This window comes from Symphalangus syndactylus, chromosome 5 (assembly GCF_028878055.3).
Source record: "Symphalangus syndactylus isolate Jambi chromosome 5, NHGRI_mSymSyn1-v2.1_pri, whole genome shotgun sequence".
Taxonomy (NCBI): domain Eukaryota; kingdom Metazoa; phylum Chordata; class Mammalia; order Primates; family Hylobatidae; genus Symphalangus; species Symphalangus syndactylus.
The window spans coordinates 128,957,726-128,979,774 of record NC_072427.2 but is presented as its reverse complement, the minus strand read 5'-3'; the positions used below and the strand labels follow the sequence as shown (position 1 = coordinate 128,979,774).

The window sequence follows — 22,049 nt, the reverse complement described above, 5'->3', positions numbered from 1 at the left end:
GAGTGACAGCCACAGCCTGAGCACTGGTGAGACTAGATAGTTGGGTGGGACTAAACACCACCTGGGGGCAGGGGTAGGAATCAGTGCATGCATGTAGTCCCCATTGGGCCCTGGCTCTCCTGTGGTCACCCCAGTCCATTAATACTTACAGCAAATTTAGGAGGAGGGATGACAGAAATGGCAAGAGGAGTAACGCCCTGGATCTGTTGCCGCAGCAGTGCTGAAAGAGCCAGGTCTGGGATCCCAGCTGTTGAAGCAAGTGGCATCCAAACATTGTCTTAGACTGACCTTCCCTCTCTTCAAACCTATAGACCTCTAACTACTCCCAAAGTGCCCTACTATAGACCTTCCCCAGTATGTCTCTAGCCCCTTATTTAAACACCCTCTCAGGCCCCCACCTTAAGAATTGCAGGGCAGTCTTCCATCCAGTCCACCCATGGTATAGAAACCAAACCAACTTGCACCAGCAGTGGCCCAGCTCCCCACCTGCTATGGTGCCAATTTCAGTGAAGATCTCAGGCCCCCAGTTACTGATTGGGCCAAACCCACCAGGCAGTACAAGGAGGTGGGCCAGAACCTCCAGTTGTTCCTCAGAGCACTGGAGATGCAGGGTGCCCAGGAAGAGAGCTGCTTGGCTGTAGAACAGTGGGAAGGAAGGAAGAAGAATTCGGCTTCAGCGAAAGGGCCTGTGGTCATGAGACAAAGGAAGAGATGGCTTCAAATGAGTTCCCTTCCTCCATGGGACCAGACCTTCATGATCCTTCTTTCCCCAGTAAGTCCACCTTTACCTCAGCACCACCACCCTCAGCCCCTTCACAAGTGACCTAAACTCCCAACTGCTGATGTGCTGGAGCTCCTCTGGCCGCAGTCCACAGAGAGTATAACCCAGCGCTGTCAGATGAATGAAGTCCAGGTGGCTCACATGCCGACCACTCTGCCGTAGGAAACTGGAGACCACAATGCGGAGCTGGGGTGGGGGTTGGGAGCAGAGGGGAAGGAGAAAAGTTATGGAGAATTAACGGACAGGGAAGTGATAGGTGTTACTGGGTTATATTCTGTTACTATTAAGACCTAAGGAGTCATGGGGAAGGCTGAGGACTCAGAAAAGGATAGAAAAAGAGGAAGCCTCCAGGAAAAGAGGTAGGAGACAGTATTATGTGTCCAGGCCCTCAGAGTGAGTAAATCAGAGTCCTGAAGGTCACTAGTAGGGGTTATTAACAAAAGATAGAAAGAATGACCAGGTAGGGTCACAGGAAAAAATTCCTTGGGCTTTAGATGATCTATAGGACTGCGTCTGTGGGATGGGTGTTTGGGAGGCAGTAGGGAGGAGGAAAAGTGTTACCTGAGTGGAGCTCCAGCCATCTATCTGCCCCAGGGTGCTCAGCACTCCCCAGTCCACTAGGATCAGCTCCTGTAGTTCCCGATCTCCTAGACCTATTAAGAGCCTACCGAGCTGCAGGATCTGCTCAGGACGAAATCCCCGGGGGGGACCCCACAACTAGGAGAAAGACAGGAACAATGTGAGTGGAAAAGCAGTAGACTGGGAGTCAGAATGTTCGGTTTTAAGTCTTGCCTCTGACCTTAGCTGTATAACTCTAGGGAAGTCACTTGCCTTTTCTTTAGTTTCCTCCACTGTAAAATGAGACCGTTGCCTTACAGTTCCTCTGACTAAGGTGTGTTGAAAGACATTACAGTCAGTGGAAAAGAAGGGCAAACTAGTCCATGAGTTCCACACTTTTATGTGCATCAGACACAGAGATGCTTATTAAAACACAGATGCCTGGGGCCCAGCACAGTGGCTCACAGCTGCAATCCCAGCACTTTGGGAGGCTGATGTGGGAGGAATGCTTGAGCCCAGGAGTTCAAGACCATTCTGGGCAACACAGCAAAACCTCATCTCTACCAAAAATACAAAAATTAGCCAGGTGTGGTGGTGTGCACCTGTAGTCCCAGCTACTTGAGAGGCTGAGGCAGGAGGATCATTTGAGCCCAGGATGTAGAGGTTGCAGTGAGCCAAGATCACACCACTGCACTCCAGCCTGGATGCCGGGTGACAGAGTGAGACTCTGTCTCAAAAAAAAAAAAAAAAGCAGATGCAGATGTCTGGACTCTTTCCCCCAGAGGCTTATTTTTTAATTTATGAGACAGGGTCTTGCTCTGACACCCAGGCTGGAATGCAGTGCTACGATCTTGGCTCATTGCACCCTCCACCTCCTGGGCTCAGGGGATTCTCCTACCCCAGCCTCCCAAGTAGCTGGGATTACAGGCATGTGCCGCCACACCCAGCTAATTTTTTTTCTATTTTTAGTAGAGACAGGGTTTCACCATGTTGCCCAGTATGGTCTCAAACTAATGGGCTCAAGCAATCCACCTGCCTCAGCCTCCCAAAGTGCTGTGATTACAGGCACGAGCCACTGTGTCAGGCCCCCATAAAGGTTTTTATTAAGTCAGTCTAGCATGGTAATCCGGCATTGGCATGGTTCCCGTGCTTGGTTCAGCAGCACATACACAAAAAAAACTGGAATGATACAGAGATTAGCATGGCGCCTGAGCAAGGATAACACACAAATTCATGAAGTATGCCATTATTTTTTAAAAAAGAAGAAAAAAGAAAAAAATCTGTTCCCTTGATAATTGTGATATACATTAAAATTTGGTAACCACTGCTTTAGTCCCTCTATTCATTATACTAGCTCTTTCCTCAATATTTATCTCCTCACCTCCTACTTGTGACCCAAATCTTCTAACTCTTTTATTTCCTGCTTCCACCACCTCTCATCCAACTCTCCATTCTCTTCGTGTCCTACATCACACCCAAACAGCTTCCTCATGGCCAACCCCAGTTGCCTCTCCATCCCTAACCTGTTTTGCTTTGCCCATGGCTGCCCGCAGTTCCTCAGGCCCAAGTCCTGGGTCTCCTGCAAATAGTGTCAGGCAGTCCATAAAGTCTGAGAGCTCCATCTCTGCAATCTGGGTTGCAGACCAGGCTGCTGGGAATGTCTCTCGTGCATCTTCACAATTTGGCACAGGTTCTGAAGGGGAAGGCAGGGCCAGGAGGTATCTGTAGATGGAATGACTCTTCCAACCTTTGCAGGATGGAGCACTGTGGGAAGTAGGGATCGAGGGAGTGTTACAGGGTAAGATGTATAGGGCTTAGAAGTTAATAGAACGAGAAGTGATTGGAGATGCCAAGTCCCTTGTTTTATAGATGGAAGACTGAGGAGTTGGTCAGGCATTTCATGGCAGAGCTGAATTTGAACCCAGTTCTCAAGCCTCACAATGTCTCCTTCTAGGGATCTCCCCAGCAGAGAGCTCCACGCTTAGCTGAGCTAGAGCTGAGTCAGCTGTTTAAAGAGGCAAGAGAGCAGGAAAATGGAAGTTCTGGGCTAAAAGAAAACTTAATAGTTTACACACTCCCAGAGCTATAGAATTCTAGAACTAGAAGAGACTTAAAGATCATCCCTCTAAACTCTCTGCTTTATAAATTAGAAAACCCAGTCCCAGAGAAGAGCACATGTAGAAACCAGACCGTTTGATACTCCCTGTACATCCTGCTGGACATGTAAGTATTTGGGTAGTTTCACCTGGAAGATCCTCAGCAGCTGGTCGCACCACCCCTGCTACCAGAGCTGCTTTCTTGGCAGCAAGCTGTGGCCCCCTACACAGCTGTCCAACTCTGCTCTGCTCTCAGCTCTGCTGCTGTTCTAGAAGCCGCTCCAGGGTCTCTGGACCGAAGGCCTCCTGCATGAGAAGGTAGAAGGAGAGTGGGGAGATCTGGACAGATCAGGGCCTGCTGCTATAGCTATAAGTCCAAAGTCCTGTCTCTGTTTCACAGTCTCCCCCTAGATCTAGGCTTCATATCGTTTGCCCTCCTTGGCCATGGGTCCCCATAACCAGCTCACCAGTCCCCTCTATGCATTTACTCCCTTCCCTTCTTCCTTCATCTCACCCTGGGGATCAAGGAAATTGCCTCAGTAGACAGAGTGAATACTAGGCATCCAGCTTGCTCTACTCCATCCTGGCTCCACAACTCTGGTTTCCTGGGGACAGGAATTAAATCGGGGGCTGGGGAGCTAAGGGAACTGTGAGGAAAAGGAAGGGGAAAAGAGGACATGCTAGGATTTCAGACACAGGGCTCCAGGGGACCTTAAGAATATGGAACAGGCTGCCCACTGATGATGGTGGTTGAGGGATTGGGTACAGAATGAGTTAGAATCTGAAGTTCTTGAAGGTCCCTACCCAAGAACAGACTCCTGCAATAGCAGCCATCCCAGCTCTGTGGCAAATGTCTCTCCTAGGCAGAAGCCTTGCAGCTGACTGAGATGGGACAGAAGGATCTGTAGGGGGATCTGTCGTGTGCTCTCTATCCCCAGGAATCCAACCAGAGGGCCTAAGGTCTCCAGCACTTCTCCTGAGACTGGAGTCTTCTTTGGAGCCTGAAGAAGAGCATCAGAACTTGGACAATGCACTTCTGACTCAGAATACCAGACACCTTGATCAAGACACCAAGCCCCTTGACCTTCCCTCCCTCCTGCTCTCAACTCAGCATCCTATGATGCTCACTACCTTTGTTCACTTTCTGAAGCAATGAGCCCACACAGGAGCAGGCAGAAAGACTGAGAGGTGGACTCCAAGAGATTTCTCGGACTCCAAGAGGTATGGACAAGTAACATGAAGCATATTGTCAAGGAACAGAAGCCAGAGGCAAAACAGGGGCCAGGCCTTGTAGATAGGAACCTGTTTGGCAGCAAGAAAGCAAGAAGTATAGGGTTGGGGGACAGTCAGAGAGCATTGTCTGAGGAGCAAGAATTGCCCAGGGCAGCAAATCTGAGTCTGGTAGGGTGGACTCTTACCAGGTTTTGTAGTGCCCTCTCTGCCAGGGCTGCCTGGTGGAGTGGGGTCAGTGCCAGCAGCTGCTCTGGAGCTCTTTGTACCAGCTCCACCACCAACATAATGGATTCATTGGATAGTCTGTCCATCAACTGGATCCTATTATAGCAATTTGACAACAACAGTATTCAGGTGGAGCTGGGCCAAGTCAAGAAGGGACCACAGAACCCTACAGTCCCCAGCTACGATGTGACCCCAGACCAAACTTAGTGAAGTTGGACAGGAACTGATAGTAAACAGCTGCAGGGCCAATTCCCACCATCAAGCTTGAATGGGAGAGAAAAAGGGAGCAACATATTTCTAGTATTCCAAAAAAAAAAAAAAATCCTACCTGATCTAATGGACTCAAAAGCTCCAAATATTAAGTACCATTAACATTTCCCCATTTTATAGATTAAAAAACTGAGGTTCACAAAGATCAAATGTTGAGGTCTCTCACTCCCAATTCCCGTTTTTTTCCACACGACCACCCTTCCTCTACTTGTGAAGAGGTCCCTTCTTGTTTGTACGTGCTATACAATTTACAAAGTTCTTTCAGGTGTTATCTCATTTGATCCTACAACAAGACCTGGCCTCACTCCATCACTCAGGCCAGAGCACAGTGGTGCTGCGATCTCAGCTCACTGCAACCTGCACCTCCCAGGTTCAAGCAATTCTCGTGCCTCAGCCTCCCAAATAACTGGAATTACAGGCACGCGCCACCACGCCCAGCTAACTTTTGTATTTTTAGTAGAGATGGTGTTTTGCCATGTTGGCCAGTCTGGTCTTGAACCCCTGACCTCAGTGATCCACCCACCTTGGCCTCCCAAAATGCTGGGATTATAGGCGTGAGCCACTGCACCCAGACAAAATAGGTGTTTCTCTTATCCTTCTTTCACAAATGAGGAACTCGAGTTTTTTGATGCATGGTCTAGGATCTTTCACCTCATCTGTAACCTTGGGATTCTAAATCATCTCACAGAACCCACATATTTAAACAGATCTGAATGGCATTAAAAAAAGTAAAAACAGGCCAGACGTGGTGGCTCATGCCTGTAATCCCAGCACTTTGGGAGGCCGAGGCAAGCAGATCACGAGGTCAGAAATTTCACCATGAGCAACATGGCGAAACCCCGTCTCTACTAAAAATGCAAAAATTAGCCGGGTGTGGTGGCACGCGCCTGTAATCCCAGCTACTCAGGAGGCTGAGGCAGGAGAATTGCTTGAACCCCGGAGGTGCAGGTTGCAGTGAGCCGAGATGGCACCATTGCACTGCAGCCTGGGTGACAGAGCGAGACTCCGTCTCAAAAATATAAATAAGGAAATAAATAAATAAATCCCTTTTGCCCAGAAATCAGAGGTGATAACCTGTACCCTACCTAGCATTACCAGTTCTGGAACTGGGCTAAGTCATACAAGAGCTAAAATCTGTGGAAAGGCCTATAAGAATGTAAGAATGTTGGGAAGCCGAGGTGGGCAGATCACTTGAAGCCAGGAGTTCACGACCAGCCTGGCCAACATGGTGAAAGCTCGTCCCCACAACGAATACAAAAATTAGCCTGGCGTGGTGGTGCACACCTACAGTCCCAGCTACTCGGGAGACTGAGGCAGGAGAATTGCTTGAACCTGGAAGATGGAGGTTGCAGTGAGCCGAGATCATGTCACTGCACTCCAGCCTTGGTGACACAGCGAAACTCTGTCTCAAAAAAAAAAAAAAAGTAAGAATGAAGTCAACTGCTTTTACTCCCCTTCATCTCCATATTCCTCGGGAAGACTGTAACACCAGCATTTTCCTATTCTGACTTACAGTGCAGATGGCAATGGGGTGGTGGTAGGGGTAAAACGAGAAAAGCAGCATATGAGTAAGATACTAATAAATTTCTCTATGGGTAGGGAGGAGCGTTGGGTTCCTACAGCCTTTTCTTCCCACAACCTGTATATGAACGTCCTCTACAACATTCCTGCCATGGGGCCATCTGGCCTAGACTCGAAGAGCTCCAAGGACCAGGAACTCACTACCTTAGTTTTTCTTATACTATCTAAAAATCTGATCTCTGTTAACTACTCTTAGTCTTGCCCAATGGGGCCACTCATAAATATGACAAGCTAATTTCTACTTCATAGCCCCTCAGGTATTTGAAGGCACTTATCACATTTTTCATATATTTTTCTCTCGATCTACTCCTCTGAACGCACTAAGAACACAGTGCCCTGAGCAAACTACAATCCTCTGGGGCAGAATTGGAGCATTGCCTCCCTCACTTCAGACACTCTATCTCAATCTCCATTAATGTGGACTAGGTTATTGTAAGATTACTTGGCAGGCTTCAATACAGTGTTGCCACCCTCAGCTGCCCCATGCTGGAGCATATTCTGGGAACCAGTCAATACATAGAGCAACTTTGAATAAAATCCTCTGCTTTGGGCTATAAATGATGTCAGGGAACTACCAGAAAGAAAAACCGCCTCCTCTAGGGCATTCCCTAAGGGCAGATCTTCACCCCAGATTGAGCTTTCTGAGGGGCCAATATCTCTAGCTGCAGTACTTACGGTAAGTCCAGGAGTAGCTTGCTATCCAGCCCATTCAGTTCTGGCCCTAGAGTTGTCCATTCTGGTTCTGGCATTGTCATCCTCCGCTTTAGCTCTGCCCAGATACAGGCCCTCTGTAGGGAAGCAGGGTGAGGCCAGAGCAGAACATAGGAGCTGGGTTCTATACCTAGGGTCCCAGCCTCCCTGCTCCCACTAATGTCCAGGCACCCCCTCTCACCAGGCTCCCTCGAACTCTAGTGGGCAGTTGATAGATCATGTGCACCACTTCAAGGAAGTCTACCATGGAGTTGATCTGCTGCAGAAACTCACAGGACATGCCTCCTGCCAGGGTGCCCAGAGCCCTGTGGGTGTGTGAGTGGGGAGATGCTCATTCAACACATACAACAGCCTGTTTGCTCCTTGATATCAGTACTCTCAGCACAAGTACAGATGTTCATTCACAGCAATTTATGGTTTGAGAAATGTTTTTATGTAGATATTCTCATCAGCTCCCCATAACATCACTGCTGTTTATCAGAGAAGAAAATAAGGATTTATGGAGGTCAGGTGACATTCCCAACATCATTCTACTAGAAATGTGGTAAACTGAAACTAGAGCCATGTCTTAGATTCTGAAGCCCTTGGGAGGCTGAGGCAGGTGGATCACCTGAGGTCAGGAGTTTGAGACCAGCCTGGCCAAAATGGTGAAACCCCATCTCTACTAAAAAGACAAAAATTAGCTGGGTATGGTGGCACATGCCTGTAATCCCAGCTACTCCAGAGGCTGAGACAGGAGAATCGCTTGAACCTGGGAGGCAGAGGTTGCAGTGAGCCGAAGTCACACCACTGCACTCCAGCCTGGGCAACAGAGCAAGACTCTGTCTCAGAAAAAAAAAGAAAAACAAAAGATTCTGAAGCCCATTGTTCTTTTACTGTGGGTGTAAGTAAAGTGATACCTTCTTATTCCTATTTATTCTTGCTTGGCCAGTGCCTCTGAAGTCACCCTGAAGTAAACTAATAGTAGCAAATGACTGCTGGGACTTTACAATGGACCAGGCACTGTGTTAAATATCTTACATGACTTACCTCATTTAATCTTCACAATAACTACCTATGAGGCTGCTGCCATTGTAATTCTCACTTAAAGAAGGGAAAACTGACACAGGGAGGTTAAATGACTTGCCCAAGAGCACAAGTAGGTGACAGGACTGGAACCTGAATCCAGGTTTTCTGAGTCCTTTGGCTCTAGTCAGGATAGGCATGGCACTGTGGAAGGACAGGAGGGCAAAGGGAGGAGCTAGGAGAATGTCCATGAGGCAGGGACTATGCATCATTCATCCCTATATCCCCCATTCCCTATCACATGATGCCTGGCACATAGTAAGCACTCAAAAGAATGTTGGTCGAATTCAGCCCACTGCTCAACACAAGTTACTCACTGTAGATTCCTGAGGGTCAGGTTGGTGGGTACTTGCATCTTCTTCCAGAGAAACTGTGCCTACAAGAAGAAAGATGAGCCACTTCCCAGAAGAGACACTGTCCAAGGATACCCCCTAGAGTGGAGAGGCAGGACTGCCTTGGACCCAGTCCTGCCTCTTCACTCTGTGGGACCCACCAGCCTCCCACTCTCCCAGATGCCCACTCTTCTCTCAGAGAGTGAGAAAGAAATGAAAGAAAAGGGAAGGAGAAAAAAATAGAAAAGCAAGTCACATTATAAGGGATACTAGGGGGCTGGGTGCAGTGGCTCAGGCCTGTAATCCCAGCACTTTGGGAGGCCAAGGCAGGAGGATTGCTTGAGGCCAGGAGTTCAAGACCAATCTGGACAGCTTAGTACTCAACATAGTGTCTCCACATACTGTCCACGTTTTTGTATTGTCTGTCTCTATAAAAATTTTAAAAATTGGCCAGGCGTGGTGGCTCACACCTGTAATCCCAGCACTTCGGGAGGCAGAGGCAGGCAGATCACAAGGTCAGGAGTTCGAGACCAGCCTGGCCAATATGGTGAAACCCCATCTCTACTAAAAAAAAAAAAAAAAAAAATTAGCCGGGCATGGTGGGGGGCACCTGTAGTCCCAGCTACTCGGGAGGCTGAGGCAGGAGAATCGCTTGAACCCGGGAGACGGAGGTTGCAGTGAGCCAAGATTGCGCCACTGTACTCCAGCCTGGGCGACAGAGCAAGACTTTATCTCAAAAAACAAAAACAAAATTTAAAAATTAGCCAAGCATGGTGGGAACCACCCGTGGTCCTAGCTATTCAGGAGGCTGAGGCAGAAAGATTGCCTGAGTTCAGGAGTTTGAGGTTACAACAAACTCTGATCATGCCACTGCACTGCAGCCTGGGCAACAGAGTGAGACTCTGTCTCAATCAATCAAATAAAGGATACTAGGGATAAGCTGGACAAATAGGGCTGAGGGATAGGTAAAGAAGGTAGACTGCATTGAGGCAGGAAGTTCTGAAATTAAGTGGGGAGAATTACCTGCTGCTCAGACCAGGGCAGCTCCCAGTAGCGTCTTTGATTTGCCAGAAGAGCCGAGGAATCCAGTTGTAGCAGCTTTAGTGGGAGCAGGGGAAGCAGGCAGTCTGGCCAGGTGGTGGGAATAGGCTGCTGGCGGCGATGGGTATAGCAGTGTAGTGACAGGTGAGAGAGTCTAGACTTAGCACTCAGAGAAAAGGAACCATGGGGGTGAAAAGGGACCATAGCTAGGACAGAAGTGGAATGGCATTTGCCACTGTAGCAATAAACGCCTAAAAGCCTCACACCGCAGGCTGCTGTGGTCAAGTGTTGCTGCTAGTTAGGCACCAGGAGAACAACGTCCCTTAGCTTCTCTCAGCCTTGGTCTTTTCATCTGAAAGCAGGGTGGGTGGCCTGGAAGATTTCTCAGGCCCTTCCACCTTTGACATTAGTCTAGGACAATGTGAGTGGATCATGCTGTCCTGCATCTGGCACTGGAGAGGGCTGCTAATGGGCACAGAGCTAACCAGAACTCTCAGGGCCACTGCAGGGTAGTGTGGGAGGCAGCAGCAGCCATATGAAACTGCCCCAGAATGGGGAGAGGAGCTCAGTTCGGAGATCTCACACTTACCTGACCAGGGATACACACAGCTGGACCAGCACCTGTTGTACCCATATTTTTCACACCATCTTTAACCTGCATGAGAATTGGTTGTGTGTGTGTATGTGTGTGTGTAAGTGGGGAGGTATGAAAGGCCTTCCCTGGCCTCCAGGGAAGATGCCTTCCTCCCAACCAGAAAGAGCCGGTATTCCTGATTATCTCATCCTCCTTGTCACTCTCATACCCGAAAGGTCTGCAGCAGTGCTGCGGTCTGGCAGGCTGAGAGGCGTGACAGTTCAGGCGCCAGGCAGGAACAAGCCCCGACCAGGACTCGCCTAGGGATGGCCTGGAGTGTCTGGGGGCTGAGGCCTGGTAGCAGAAGGTGCAAGGAGCAGAGTTCCTCCAGGGATAGCTAAAGAGCAAGAGAGACAAGAGGCCTGAAGAAGAAGGGAAGGGTGGTGGGGAAGACAGCAATCACAATGCAGCAAGGCAGTAAGTATGAGGGGAGCGGAGAGAGAGGAGGGGCAGATGCAGGAGCCAGGTTAAAAGGGGATAGAGACCTCTGGCGAGAGGCTGAGAAGTTGCTGCTACTCACATCGTGCCTAGGAAGGAGCCGTCCAAGCAGCAGGACAGCCTGAGTTGGGATGGGACCGAAAACAACAGCTCTCAGGACCCAGCAGCCAGGTCCTAAGTGGGTTCCTAAGGCAAACACTCCAAAACTTCCCGCTCCCTCTTAATCATCCCCAGTAACCATCCTCAGTGACTCAGGTCCCTTCTTGATCTGAGGAAAGGGAATGAAGGCGTCCTCCTGCAGACAGAGTTTACCTCTACTGTTCACCCAGGGAAAGGAGGGGCTGGTTTTATCCCTGAATGGGATTCTCTTGACTGGCGCTCAAGCGGGGATGGAGGGTACATGCCAGGGAGTGAGACAGGCAGACCTGAGCAGGTGTAACACTAGTTCCCTGCAGGACAGGAAGCATGGCTCTAAGCTGGGGCTCTGACAGCTCCTGCAGGAAGCGGAGGCCCAGCTGAGGGAAGAGAGGGGCCCAGACCCGCAGCTCCCGGGGGCTCAGCACCGCTCCTCCAGATGAGCGCAACACACCCAGAAGTTCATATGCCACCTGTGACCAAAGAAGGTTTAGGACTGGAGAGAAAAGAGATGAACCTTGAAGTTCCTCTCTAATCCCACATCTGAATTTCCCAGGGCCTGGGCTAGGGTTTGGAACTAGGGATTGGACTGGAGTAGATTAGGTTCAAAATGGCAAAGGGTATGTTTGGGGTGCCCCAGACCAGATAGAGAAGGGCCAGGAAGAGGTGGTAACAGATAAGAATGGCCATGGAGTAAGGAATGGAGGTTGCAAAAGTGGGATGGGGGGCTGGCACCACTGTGCTCAAGTTGACACAATGGGAAAGCCATCCACACAGACCCAGGGGAAGCCTAGAGTCTTGTACGTTTGTGCTGAGGGGCTCACCCGTCCTTCTGGGCTGAGGGTCCCGTTGGCTGCACATTCCAGCAGCCCCCGTTCTACCGGCCCCATCGGATCACTCAGGGGCACTAGGCTCTGCAGCTCCTCAGGGCTCAGGAAACAGGCGAGGGGCCCAAGCCTGAGGAGGGCATGAAGCTGACCTTTGTGTGGTCCCTGAGACTCACACTAAGGCAGGCCTGGCAGCAGACAGTGTGGGTACATACACTGGGCACTCTGACCACTACACCATTACACAGGGGCACCATCTATAGACCTCTCTCCTGGAACTCTACGCTGCCTGGGGCCACTGCCTACTCTCTTGCCCCTTCCTTCCTAGAACACCGACCCACCATGACAGCTGTACCTTCCTCTCTCTACTTCTTCCACTCCTGCCTTGGTTACTGATCCCACAACAACTCACCTGCGTACCTGCTCCTCACCATCCTGGACACTCTGGTTTACCAGGCTGCGCAGCACATGGCGGGCATGCTCTGGCCCCAGACCTGCTGCTGGCCAGCTATCCTCCAGGGCCTGGATCTGAGATGGGGAAGGTTAGCTCGCACTGCGGTCACTGTAGGGTTCTTGCAGGGAGGGGCCACTGAGAGACATGCCATTGACTCTCGTCCCCACTAGCAGAAGATGGGCCAGTCAAGTAAAGAAGATGATTCTCATACCTGGTGAGGGCTGAGCTTCAGAAAGTTCTCCAGAGGGAGGTGGGGGAGCAGGGGCAGCACTGCCCACAGCAGCTCCTGGGGCCAGGCAGGCACTTCCCCAAACAGTTCAGGGGCCAGCAGTCGCTTTGCCAGAGCCTCCTTCTGTTCAGGCCTCATTCCTGGGCTGTAATCCCGGATGGCAGCCAGGCTGTGAGGAGTCATGGGTCTTAACCCTTTGTCTTCCTCCAAACTGTTTTCCCCTGACCCTCTGTAGCCCTGCTGTCTAGATAGGAAGGAGACCCTCCCTGGTTTTTTTTGTTCTGGTTTTTGTTTTTTTAAGACGGAGTCTCGCTCTGTCACCCAGGCTGGAGTGCAGTGGCACGATCTTGGCTCACTGTAACCTCTGACTCCCAGGTTCAAGCTATCCTCCTGCCTCAGCCTCCCAAGTAACTGGGACTACAGGCGCCCACCACCATGCCTGGCTAATTTTTGTAGTTTAATAGAGACGGGGTTTCACCATATTGGCCAGGCTGGTCTCCAACTCCTGACCTAGTGATCCGCCTGCCTCGGGCTCCCAAAGCGCTGGGATTACAGGCGCGAGCCACTGCGCCTGGCCTCTCCCTGGTTTTAATAGAGAGGAGCTCTCTGATCCTTTTGTAGTTCATTAGCATGATGATTGGGTTTTCACACTCAGGCGTGAGATGTGCCTCTCTCAAACCTTGTTACGATGTTGGCACATTACCTATCTGGCATGAAAGAAGAAAACAGAGAAGAGCTCCGGAAGGGGCTGCTCCAGGTGGATGGGGTTGACCTGACTGTGACAGGAGTAGGAGGAGTAGTGCAAGAACCTTACACACTGTCGTTGGCTAACAGGGATGGTGGGAAGCGCATCAGGTCAGAGACAGCCAAGAAAGGGATGAGTGGTGACAGATCAATGAAGAGCTGGGAGGTGAGGCGTGGGTACCGCTGGAGCAGCAGGGCTGTCAGGCGACCCAGGGCCTGCTCCTCGGATGGTGGTACCTGTAGGGGCACAGGAATGGATTCTGCCTCTGGAGATGCCCAGTATCCCTGCCATTTCCTCTCTGGAGTTCCTCCTCCCACTAAGGCAAGCCCTCTGAACACTAGGCTCCAGGTGCCCTTGCTCGCCTTTCCCTATGCTCACCTGCAGCTTCCCCTGCAGCATGAGTGTCAGGAAGCCCTGTGCAGCCTCCCTCTCTGCTGAAAGCACCAGCTGCTGGAGGTTTTCTGGGGGCATATGCAGGTACGCCTGCGAATAGGAGGTCATGGTGGGTATGGCCTCACGGGGCAGGGACCTCCAGCCATGGCTGTCACCCAGCCCACCCATGTGCCCTCCACCTGTTACCTGCACTAGAATCTGCAGGGCCCAAACACTCTTTTCCCTCTGGAGCAGATCCCACAGCACAGGCTGGTGGGAAGAAAGACAATATGCCAACAGAGCTGTCTTCTCTGTCTCTCCTGCAGCTCCCCCAGGCATTCCAACTCCACTTGCTGGGATGCTGGTCCTTCACCTCAAGTGTGATTCTTCAGATATTAAGCTCTTTTAGGTCCAGGGTCATATCTCTAATTTCTCTTGTACCCTCTCCCATGCCCGGTCCATAGTTGGCTCAATTAATACTTGTAGACCTGAACCAAATACTATGAGACTATCTAATTCCATTTTACTGGGCCCAGGGTTTAAAAAAGGTGGCCCCAACATGGAGTAAGGAATCTTTATATATCCTACAGAACCTAGCAAAGTGCCTTGCATATAATAGGCACTCAGTGAATGAATTATGGTGTTTAACATATTCTCACCCCTCCATTCTACAGACTAAAAACTGAAGCCCAGAAAAACTAAATGAAATTGCTTGCCTAAGATCGCACTAATTTGAGGCACAGCTGAACCTAGAACCAAAGTCTTCTGATTGGTAGTGTCCCTGAATCTTTCTCATTCCTGCGTTATCTTCCTGTATTCTGCCAGCCTCCAATTCTCACTCTCTAGGGGAAAAATTAAGAGTCCTCTAACTTGATCCTTTTTCTTTCTGGTGCAGAAAGCAGGAGAGTCAAAGAGCCCAAAAGAATAACAAGGTAATATTTATTGCACGTTTGTGTATCATGCACTGTGCTAAGCCCACAGCATGTATTATCTCATATACCATTATCATCCCTAGTTTATAAATGAGACGAGAAAAATATTGCTCAGAGAAGTTAAATAACTCATTCAAGGCTGGTCACAGAACCAAGATATGAATCCAAACCTGTCTGACTCTAGAGCTGTGTGCTTCAACTACTACCCCACACTACTGCCTCTGAGTATTCGAGGAATTCCCCTAGAGGGCCTTCTCACTGTTCTAGGAGCTTTCCCTCTGGCAGAGCACTCACACTAAAGCAGGCCAGCAGCTCCATCTTGCTTATACCAGAGCTGGGGTTGACAGTGGGTTCAAAGCCTGATGGAGTTGGCTGCTCCTCCTCTCGTTCCAGGTATTCCCCAATCGTCCGTAGCACACTACGCCGGCCCTCTGGGCGAAAGGCATCCCAGAAGGAGCAGTTGTCTGGGAGACTGGAGAGCAGTAGGGCCCGACCCAGCATCCCCTGAGCCTCAGTGCCCACAGCCCCTGGACCCAAGAGGAAGGTCAGCAGGCGGAGGAGATAGTGTAGGCGTGTGGGGTGAGCAAGGGCTGGGACAGAGGACTGACAGCGTGGCAACTGGGATAGCATGCCAAGGAGGAAGGGGCCAGGGGTCAGACAGAGTGGGGATGGTCCCAGTGGTGGCAGAGAGGGCAGAAGGGGGCCCAGCAGCCCTTCTAGGAAGCAAGTGTCATTGCCCCCACGACTTATCCTGCATTGGCCTGCTAGCCAAGGCCAGAGGGGCACCAGGACTTCATACATGGTGTCATTGGCACAGACCATCACCAGGAAGCTGCCCCCATCCGGGCAGCGTTCCCCACAGGGTCCAATGTGGCACGGTGGGGAGGCAGTGACATCTGGGGTGGGACCCTGGCACACATGCTGGACCCAAGCCTGGTTGCTGGGGGGCACAGCCTGTAGACTTGCCTCCCCACACAGTCGCTCAGCCCACAGAGTCTCATTCTCCAAGAAGCAGCCCCAAAAGATGTCTGGGGTGAGGGGAACAGGGGGCAGGCCTTCAGGGCAGCTGGTAGGGGGTGGGAGCAGGCCAGCACAGAGCCGCTTCACCAGGCGGCGGTTGGAGCCAGACAGGGCTGAAAAGGACAGGTTACTGCAGATCGCATCCAAAAACTCATCAGGAAATTGGTCATGGCAGGCCTGTAGCCAGCCTTGGGCACCTGGTGCCCAGGACACTGCATACCACACAGCTGTCTGGCAGATGGCAGTGGTGCTGGGAGGGGGCTGTGGAGTGGCAGGCTTGGTGTGCTGGCAGAGCAAGTGGATGGAGAAGTTGGAAATGCTGTAGGGTGGTGCTGGGCCTGAGCGGTTCTCACAGAGGGCCTCCACAGCGATGGCTCGCCGTTGGCGTGGGCTGATGTGGGCTGAGGGCTGAGAAGCTCTGGGCAGAGGCACGCCCGTGCTCAGGCAATGAAGGAGGGCAGGGGGTGGGGGTGGTGATCCAGACAGAAAGCCCAGCGCCTGGACATCCCAGGAAAGGTTGTGCCGGATGCCCCTGGGTGCAGAGGGAGGAGCAGGCAGGATCTGGTCAGTTCACATTTCCTCCAGCTGAAGATTCTGACCCTGACCCAGAGCCCTCAAGGGGCATGGCAAGCATAGGCTTTTCTGTAAGTGAGGTCCCTGAGAGTTTAGGCATTACTGGTTGGAATGCTGCGACAGGGCAAAAAAGAGAGAGCTGCCCTGCCAAGGTCCAAAATCACCTAGGAGAAGCCCCAGTTGGAATTCTTTCTGTCCACCTGGCCCCCTTCTGTCTCCTTTCTTCGTATGCTTTTAGATAGCTTAAACACAACCCTCAGCGGGCCTCATGTTAGGAAATCTGCTCAGCAACTCAATATGTCTAACTATTGTCTGGCATTGTTGTACTGAAGTAGTAAGGGGGTAGAGGAATCCAGCTGTGTCCTTATTTTCCAAATCCCATCTTTACTAGCTAACATTATTAAGCACTATGTGCCAGCACTGTTGTAAGTCGTTTGCATACACAGTATCAACTCATTTAATCGGGTGCAACAACTCTGTGGTAACTAACATTATCATTCTCATTTTATAAATGGGGAAACTGAGGTATAGAAAGACTATGTAACTTGCTCAAAGTCATATGGCTAGGAAGAGGTGGAGCTAGGACACAAACCCAGACAGTCACACCCCAAATGCACTAAACCACACTCCTCCCATCAGTTTTCCTCTCTAGAGGCTGATGTCTTCAGCTCTCCACCTCCAGATTTTCCAGGCCCAATCCCTCAGAACTGGCCCCTTATTACTTACCATAAGAGCAGTTGTTGAAGGTTACCTAGGAGGGAAAGAGTAAGGAAGAAAACTACCCCAATTTCACTTTCCTTGCCCTGCCACATCCCAGTCCCAGCCCTGGCCACACTCACCTCCATGGCACTGCCCATTGGCATCAGGCTCTGGCTGCCCCAGAATGGAAAAGACCTCATCCTGCAGGGAGTGGGTGACATGGAGCAGCCCCTCCTGAAAGGCAGCATAGAGGGGGGCCCCCACTGTGCGTAGCAGACCGCCCCAAAGAGCCCCCTCAGAGCCTAGCTCCCCTGTTGGGGTAAGCAAACCCAACAGACCCTGCAAAAAGTGAGGAGCTGCCTCCGTCCCATCAAGGCCTGTGGCATTGGTGGGGTCCACACTGGGCGGCACCTGCACCAGAGCTTGCCAGCGTGTGCCCTCTAACAGCAGCAGCAGAGAAGGCAACCAGTCAGCAGCCAGGACACAGTCAGAGGGCCCATCACGGGTGCACCGGGGCCGAGTTGGGGTAGGGGGGCCCCCAGGAACTAAGGCTCCCAGCAGCACCTCCACGAGTCCACCCAGCACGCCTGCCTGGTGCACCAGGAAATCTCGGGGAGTCTGCTCCTGTCCCAGCAGTGCCAGCATATCCCCTAGCAGCCCTAGCATTGGCTCCCAGTCGGGGCTGCCTCTCAGTGTCACTAGAAAATCATGGAGCCGGAGAGCAGGTGGCTGGAGAGGTGGGGGCTCTCCTACTGGTCCTTCCCCCATTCTCCCAGGCTCAAAGGAAGAAGAAATGTTGGCCAGGAATGTAGAGAACCGTGAGCGGCTCAGGGAGCCCTGGGGAGCCTGGTCCAGAGTGGAGAGCAATGACTTCAGGAAGGAGAGACCAGAGTCCAGGGAATGAGGCCCAGTAGGGGTCACTGTAAGGAGAGAAACCAGAGGTCACTAAAGGAGAGGAACATAGAGCCCAAACTCAACCCTGCCCCTGAGCACAGTTCCCTACCTGGATCTAAAGATGAGGTGAGGGGTTGGTGAGCTGAACCCCTTTCATTGGCCCACAGTAAGTCTTGGCTTGCTTTTCTTAACTCCCATTTTTTCCTTTTGCACAAGTCTCTGCCTCTCTCCTTTGTCCTTCTATCTAACAGGTTCACCTCCACATTCTTAAAGTCTTTTTCCAGCCACCCTCCTCCTCATCCCCAGTTCTGCTCACTGTTCTTCTCACCTGCAAAGGACAGCAGCAGCAGCAGCAGCAGCAGGGGGCAGAGGCTCAGAGCCATGTTCCAGTTGAACACTGGTACTGGAGGTGAGTTCTGGTTATTCTCACCTTTGTGAGATAGCCAGGTGAGGGCAGGGCACTGCAGGCAGCCTGAGGCTCCACTGACACTGTAGTGTGGTCTTTCAGGAAACAATATATGTAACCTGACAGCAGGTTTGTTACCTGAGCCGCTGAATATCTGATCCTTTGGCTCTGGAGAAGGGTATGCTTCTGTGAGAGGGACCAATGATAGGGGATCCCAGGGGCCCCTCAGAGGAATCCGAGGAGATTGCTTGAGTTAGGAGCCAGTGATGCAGAAAGGAATAGGCAGACATGGACATGGAGAACTGGAGACCAGGGGTGTAATCTGGGGTTCTGCAGAAACATAGAAAACAAAGAGGATATGAAGGAGCTAAGAAGCAAGTAGGATTTGAGGAAATTGAGGAAGAAAAGACGCCCAGGAGAAACAAACTGGGCAGCAAGGTATAAACAGACGAGAGGTCCAGTCCAAGGATGGAGAATTCAGGAAGAGGAGAGCTGCTTTCGACTACTACCCAGGACCACAGAGTGTCAAGGGCTGAGCAGTACCTCAGAGATCACATACACCAAACTTTTTCACTTATGGATAAGGAAACAGACCCGGAGAAATGTGATTTGCTCATTAGGCCATTCAAATGTTTGGGTCTTTCCTTCCCCCCTGGAATCCCCTATCATTTGGTTCTTTCTCTGTGGCCTAGTAGGTGAAAGCCCTATCAAAAACTCTGAGCTGAGAAGACAGAAACCAGATTAAATCACTACGCACAGGGACTGATCTCCCTACACACAGAACTGCTCATGGAACAGAGAGAGAAAGAGATGTCATTCAAAATAATCTGGTCTGGTCAGGGTTAGAACTCTTTTTTGTTGTTGTTTTTGTTTTTTTTCGGGGGGCGGGCGTTTGAGAGGGAATCTCTCTCTGTTGCCCAGGCTGGAGTGCAGTGGGGCTATCTGACCACTGCAACCTCTGCCTTCCGGCTTCAAGCAATTTTCCTGCCTCAGCCTCCCAAGTACCTGGGATTACAGGCACGTGCCACCACACCCAGCTAATTTGTGTATTTTTAGTAGAGATGGGGTTTCACCATGTTGGCTAGGCTGTTCTTGAACTCCTGACCTTAAGTGATCTATCCACCTCAGCCTCCCAAAGTGCTGGGGTTACAGGCGTGAGCCACCGTGCCTTTTTTTTTTTTTTTTTTGAGATGGAGTCTCACTCTGTTAGCCAGGCTGGAGTGCAGTGGCACTATCTTGGCTCAATGCAATTTCTGCCTCCTTGGTTCAAGCGATTATCCTGCCTCAGCCTCCCAAGTAGCTGGGGACTACAGGCATGCGCCACCGCGCACGGCTAATTTTTGTATTTTTTGTGGAGATGGGGTTTCACCATGTTGCCCAAGCTGGTCTTGGACTCGTGACCTCAAGTGATTCATCCACCTCAGTCTCCCAAAGTGCTGGGATTACAGGCTTGAGCCACCACCCCAGGCCAAGGTTAGAAGTCTTTTCCATTCTCCATCTATATCTCCCCAAAGGCCTTCACTTTACACCAACTCTAAATAGCAATTCAACACTGAAGCTATACCCAAACTTTTATTCTGTCCTTCTTTCCCTAGAACCCTTCCCCATTCTCTCCCTCGAATCCACACATGGAACTTCATTATTAATGTGCTTCTGACCTAGAAGATTCACTTAGGATCACAGAGTTTTATTTTTATGTATTTATTTATTTAGAGATAGGGTCTTGGTCTGTGGCCCAGGCTGGAATACTGTGGTATGATCCTAGCTCACTGCACCCTCAAACTCCTGGACTCAAGCAATCCTCCTGCCTCGGCCTCCCAGGATCACAGAAAAGACTTGAGGAATCCTCTGGTAAGAACTTCTCATTTTATAGACAGGGGAATTGGAGCCCAAAGAAATGGAATGACTTAACCCAGGTCACAAAGATAGCTGGGAGCAATGATGGGATTTTCCAAGGCAAATCAAAAGTTGAGATCAGTGAAATGATCTGTTGTGTAATTTTACCAATATTCCCTTTGCCCATCAAGGATACCACATCTAGTCTAAAAAGCAGACAGATGAATCCGAGGGAGAATACGACCTGAGTTCCCAACAGCTTTGTGGTTCCAGCCCATCCTGTAATCCTTCTGAATTTCTGCCCTTCATTCTGTAACAACTCTCTTACAATAAATTATTCTTCTTTCCTCATAGGGTAGCAAAAAATGAGATGGTCTAGGTTCAAACCCTGGTTCCAACATTTACTAGCTGTGTGTCCTGGGGCAGTTTCTAAATCTCTGTTTTTGGTTTTTTGGGTTTTTGTTGTTGTGGTTGTTGTTGTTGTTGCTGTGGTTGTTGTTGCTGTTGCTGTTTTTACTGTAAAAAGGAAAAAATCCTAGTGTAGAGTTTTTGTGAGGATTAAATTAGATAATGCATTTAAAGTACTTAGTGCAATGTCTAGTATTCATTCAACAAAGATTAAGCACTTATTATGGGCCAGACACTGGTATAGAATAAACATTCACTCAATGTTACTATTACCATTATTAGAATAGCTCAAGATGATTTTTTCTACTTGAAACTAAAGGAGTTCTAATGAATACATAAATGATTATCTGGAAGTTGTATCTTGAGTGAAAGACCTTCAGAACAAATATGGAACTAGTTGAGTCAACTAGAGAGAGAAACAATGAGGATTCCCTCAATTCAGGATGAAATTTTCCTAGCAGTCCACGTTCTGCTGTTGTAAGCTGTTGATTAAGCAATTCTCTTGCTGCTAAAGATTCAGACTATGTGCAAACTGAGGGCGAAGTGCTTAGGGTTTATGGCAAATATACCAGGATATTTGAGTGTATTGGTTATTGCTTATAATTTGATAAAGTTCAACAAGAGTGAGACAAGTTCCAACCTACAGATGACCAAATGGAAACAGAGAACAACCAGCAAATTTAAACTACAAAGGTCCAGAACAAGAAATTAATCATATGTCCTGCTAAAATGAAATGGATAAGACTGGTGATAACTGGAACACTGTGATCTGCCAGTTAGAATGGGTATACCTGGGAAAAGTCATGAGAGGTGAGAACTCTGAAACATCCTCACTCCCCAAAACTCCCACAGGACACTCTCTGCCTGACAAGAATAGATACCTCCCTAGCCGGTCGCAGTGGCTCACACCTCTAATCCCAGCACTTTGGGAGGCTGAGGTGGGCAGATCATGAGGTCAAGAGATTGAGACCATCCTGGCCAACATGGTGAAACCCTGTCTCTACTAAAAAATACAAAAAATTAGCTGGGTCCGGGCGCGGTGGCTCACGCCTGTAATCCCAGCACTTTGGGAGGCCGAGGCAGGCATATCACGAGGTCAGGAGATCAATACCACGGTGAAACCCCATCTCTACTAAAAATACAAAAAATTAGCCAGCCGTGGTGGCAGGCGCCTGTAGTCCCAGCTACTCAGAGAGGCTGAGGCAGGAGAATGGCGTGAACCTGGGAGGCGGAGCTTGCAGTGAGCTGAGATTGCGCCACTGCACTCCAGCCTGGGCAACAGAGCAAGACTCCGTCTCAAAAAAAAAAAAAAATTAGCTGGGCGTGGTGGCACATGCCTGTAGTCCCAGCTACTCGGGAGGCTGAGGCAGAAGAATCGCTTGAAACCGGAAGGCAGAGGTTGCACTGAGCCGAGATCGCACCACTGCACTCCAGCCTGGGCAACAAGAGCAAAACTCTATCTCAAAAAAACAAACAAAAAGAACAGATGCCTCCCTTTTTTTTTTTTTTTTTGAAACTGAGTCTCACTCTGTCGCCCAGGCTGCAGTGCAGTGG

General features: G+C 50.2%; 1 protein-coding gene and 2 non-coding genes across 10 annotated transcripts; 2 read left to right on the top strand and 1 right to left on the bottom strand.

The window, feature by feature from the left end:
- Window positions 1-500: 500 nt before the first annotated feature.
- On the bottom strand, window positions 501-21,372 carry LOC129481700 (stereocilin-like). Of its 8 annotated transcripts, none has more exons than XR_010120825.1 (22): window positions 18,174-21,364; window positions 17,092-17,871; window positions 16,979-17,030; window positions 14,954-16,211; window positions 13,935-13,997; window positions 13,734-13,838; window positions 13,425-13,591; window positions 12,593-12,779; window positions 12,340-12,455; window positions 11,925-12,057; window positions 11,391-11,573; window positions 11,048-11,086; window positions 10,697-10,864; window positions 10,483-10,548; window positions 9,876-10,001; window positions 8,838-8,896; window positions 7,637-7,760; window positions 7,420-7,532; window positions 4,854-4,989; window positions 4,240-4,436; window positions 3,585-3,741; window positions 2,916-3,032 (listed from the first exon to the last, which is right to left on the bottom strand). XR_010120825.1 is itself a non-coding variant. In XM_063639487.1 (22 exons), the coding sequence occupies exons 1-22, from the start codon at window positions 18,226-18,228 to the stop codon at window positions 3,688-3,690; spliced, it is 4,272 nt and encodes a 1,423-aa protein (XP_063495557.1). In that variant the 5' UTR covers window positions 18,229-21,365; the 3' UTR covers window positions 2,957-3,687. The 8 variants fall into 8 exon arrangements, 5 of the variants coding, with proteins under 5 accessions (XP_063495559.1, XP_063495557.1, XP_063495558.1 ...); XM_063639487.1 differs by adding an exon at window positions 3,950-4,040 and having other exon boundaries at window positions 2,957-3,741; window positions 18,174-21,365; XR_010120827.1 differs by lacking the exons at window positions 2,916-3,032; window positions 3,585-3,741; window positions 4,240-4,436; window positions 4,854-4,989 and adding exons at window positions 501-686; window positions 789-967; window positions 1,343-1,498 and having other exon boundaries at window positions 18,174-21,363.
- LOC129483621 (U6 spliceosomal RNA) lies at window positions 2,486-2,592 on the top strand. The gene has a single exon (XR_008658138.1). It is a non-coding gene; the product is annotated as a U6 spliceosomal RNA (small nuclear RNA).
- On the top strand, window positions 13,220-13,323 carry LOC129483793 (small nucleolar RNA U13). The gene has a single exon (XR_008658287.1). It is a non-coding gene; the product is annotated as a small nucleolar RNA U13 (small nucleolar RNA).
- Window positions 21,373-22,049: the final 677 nt, after the last annotated feature.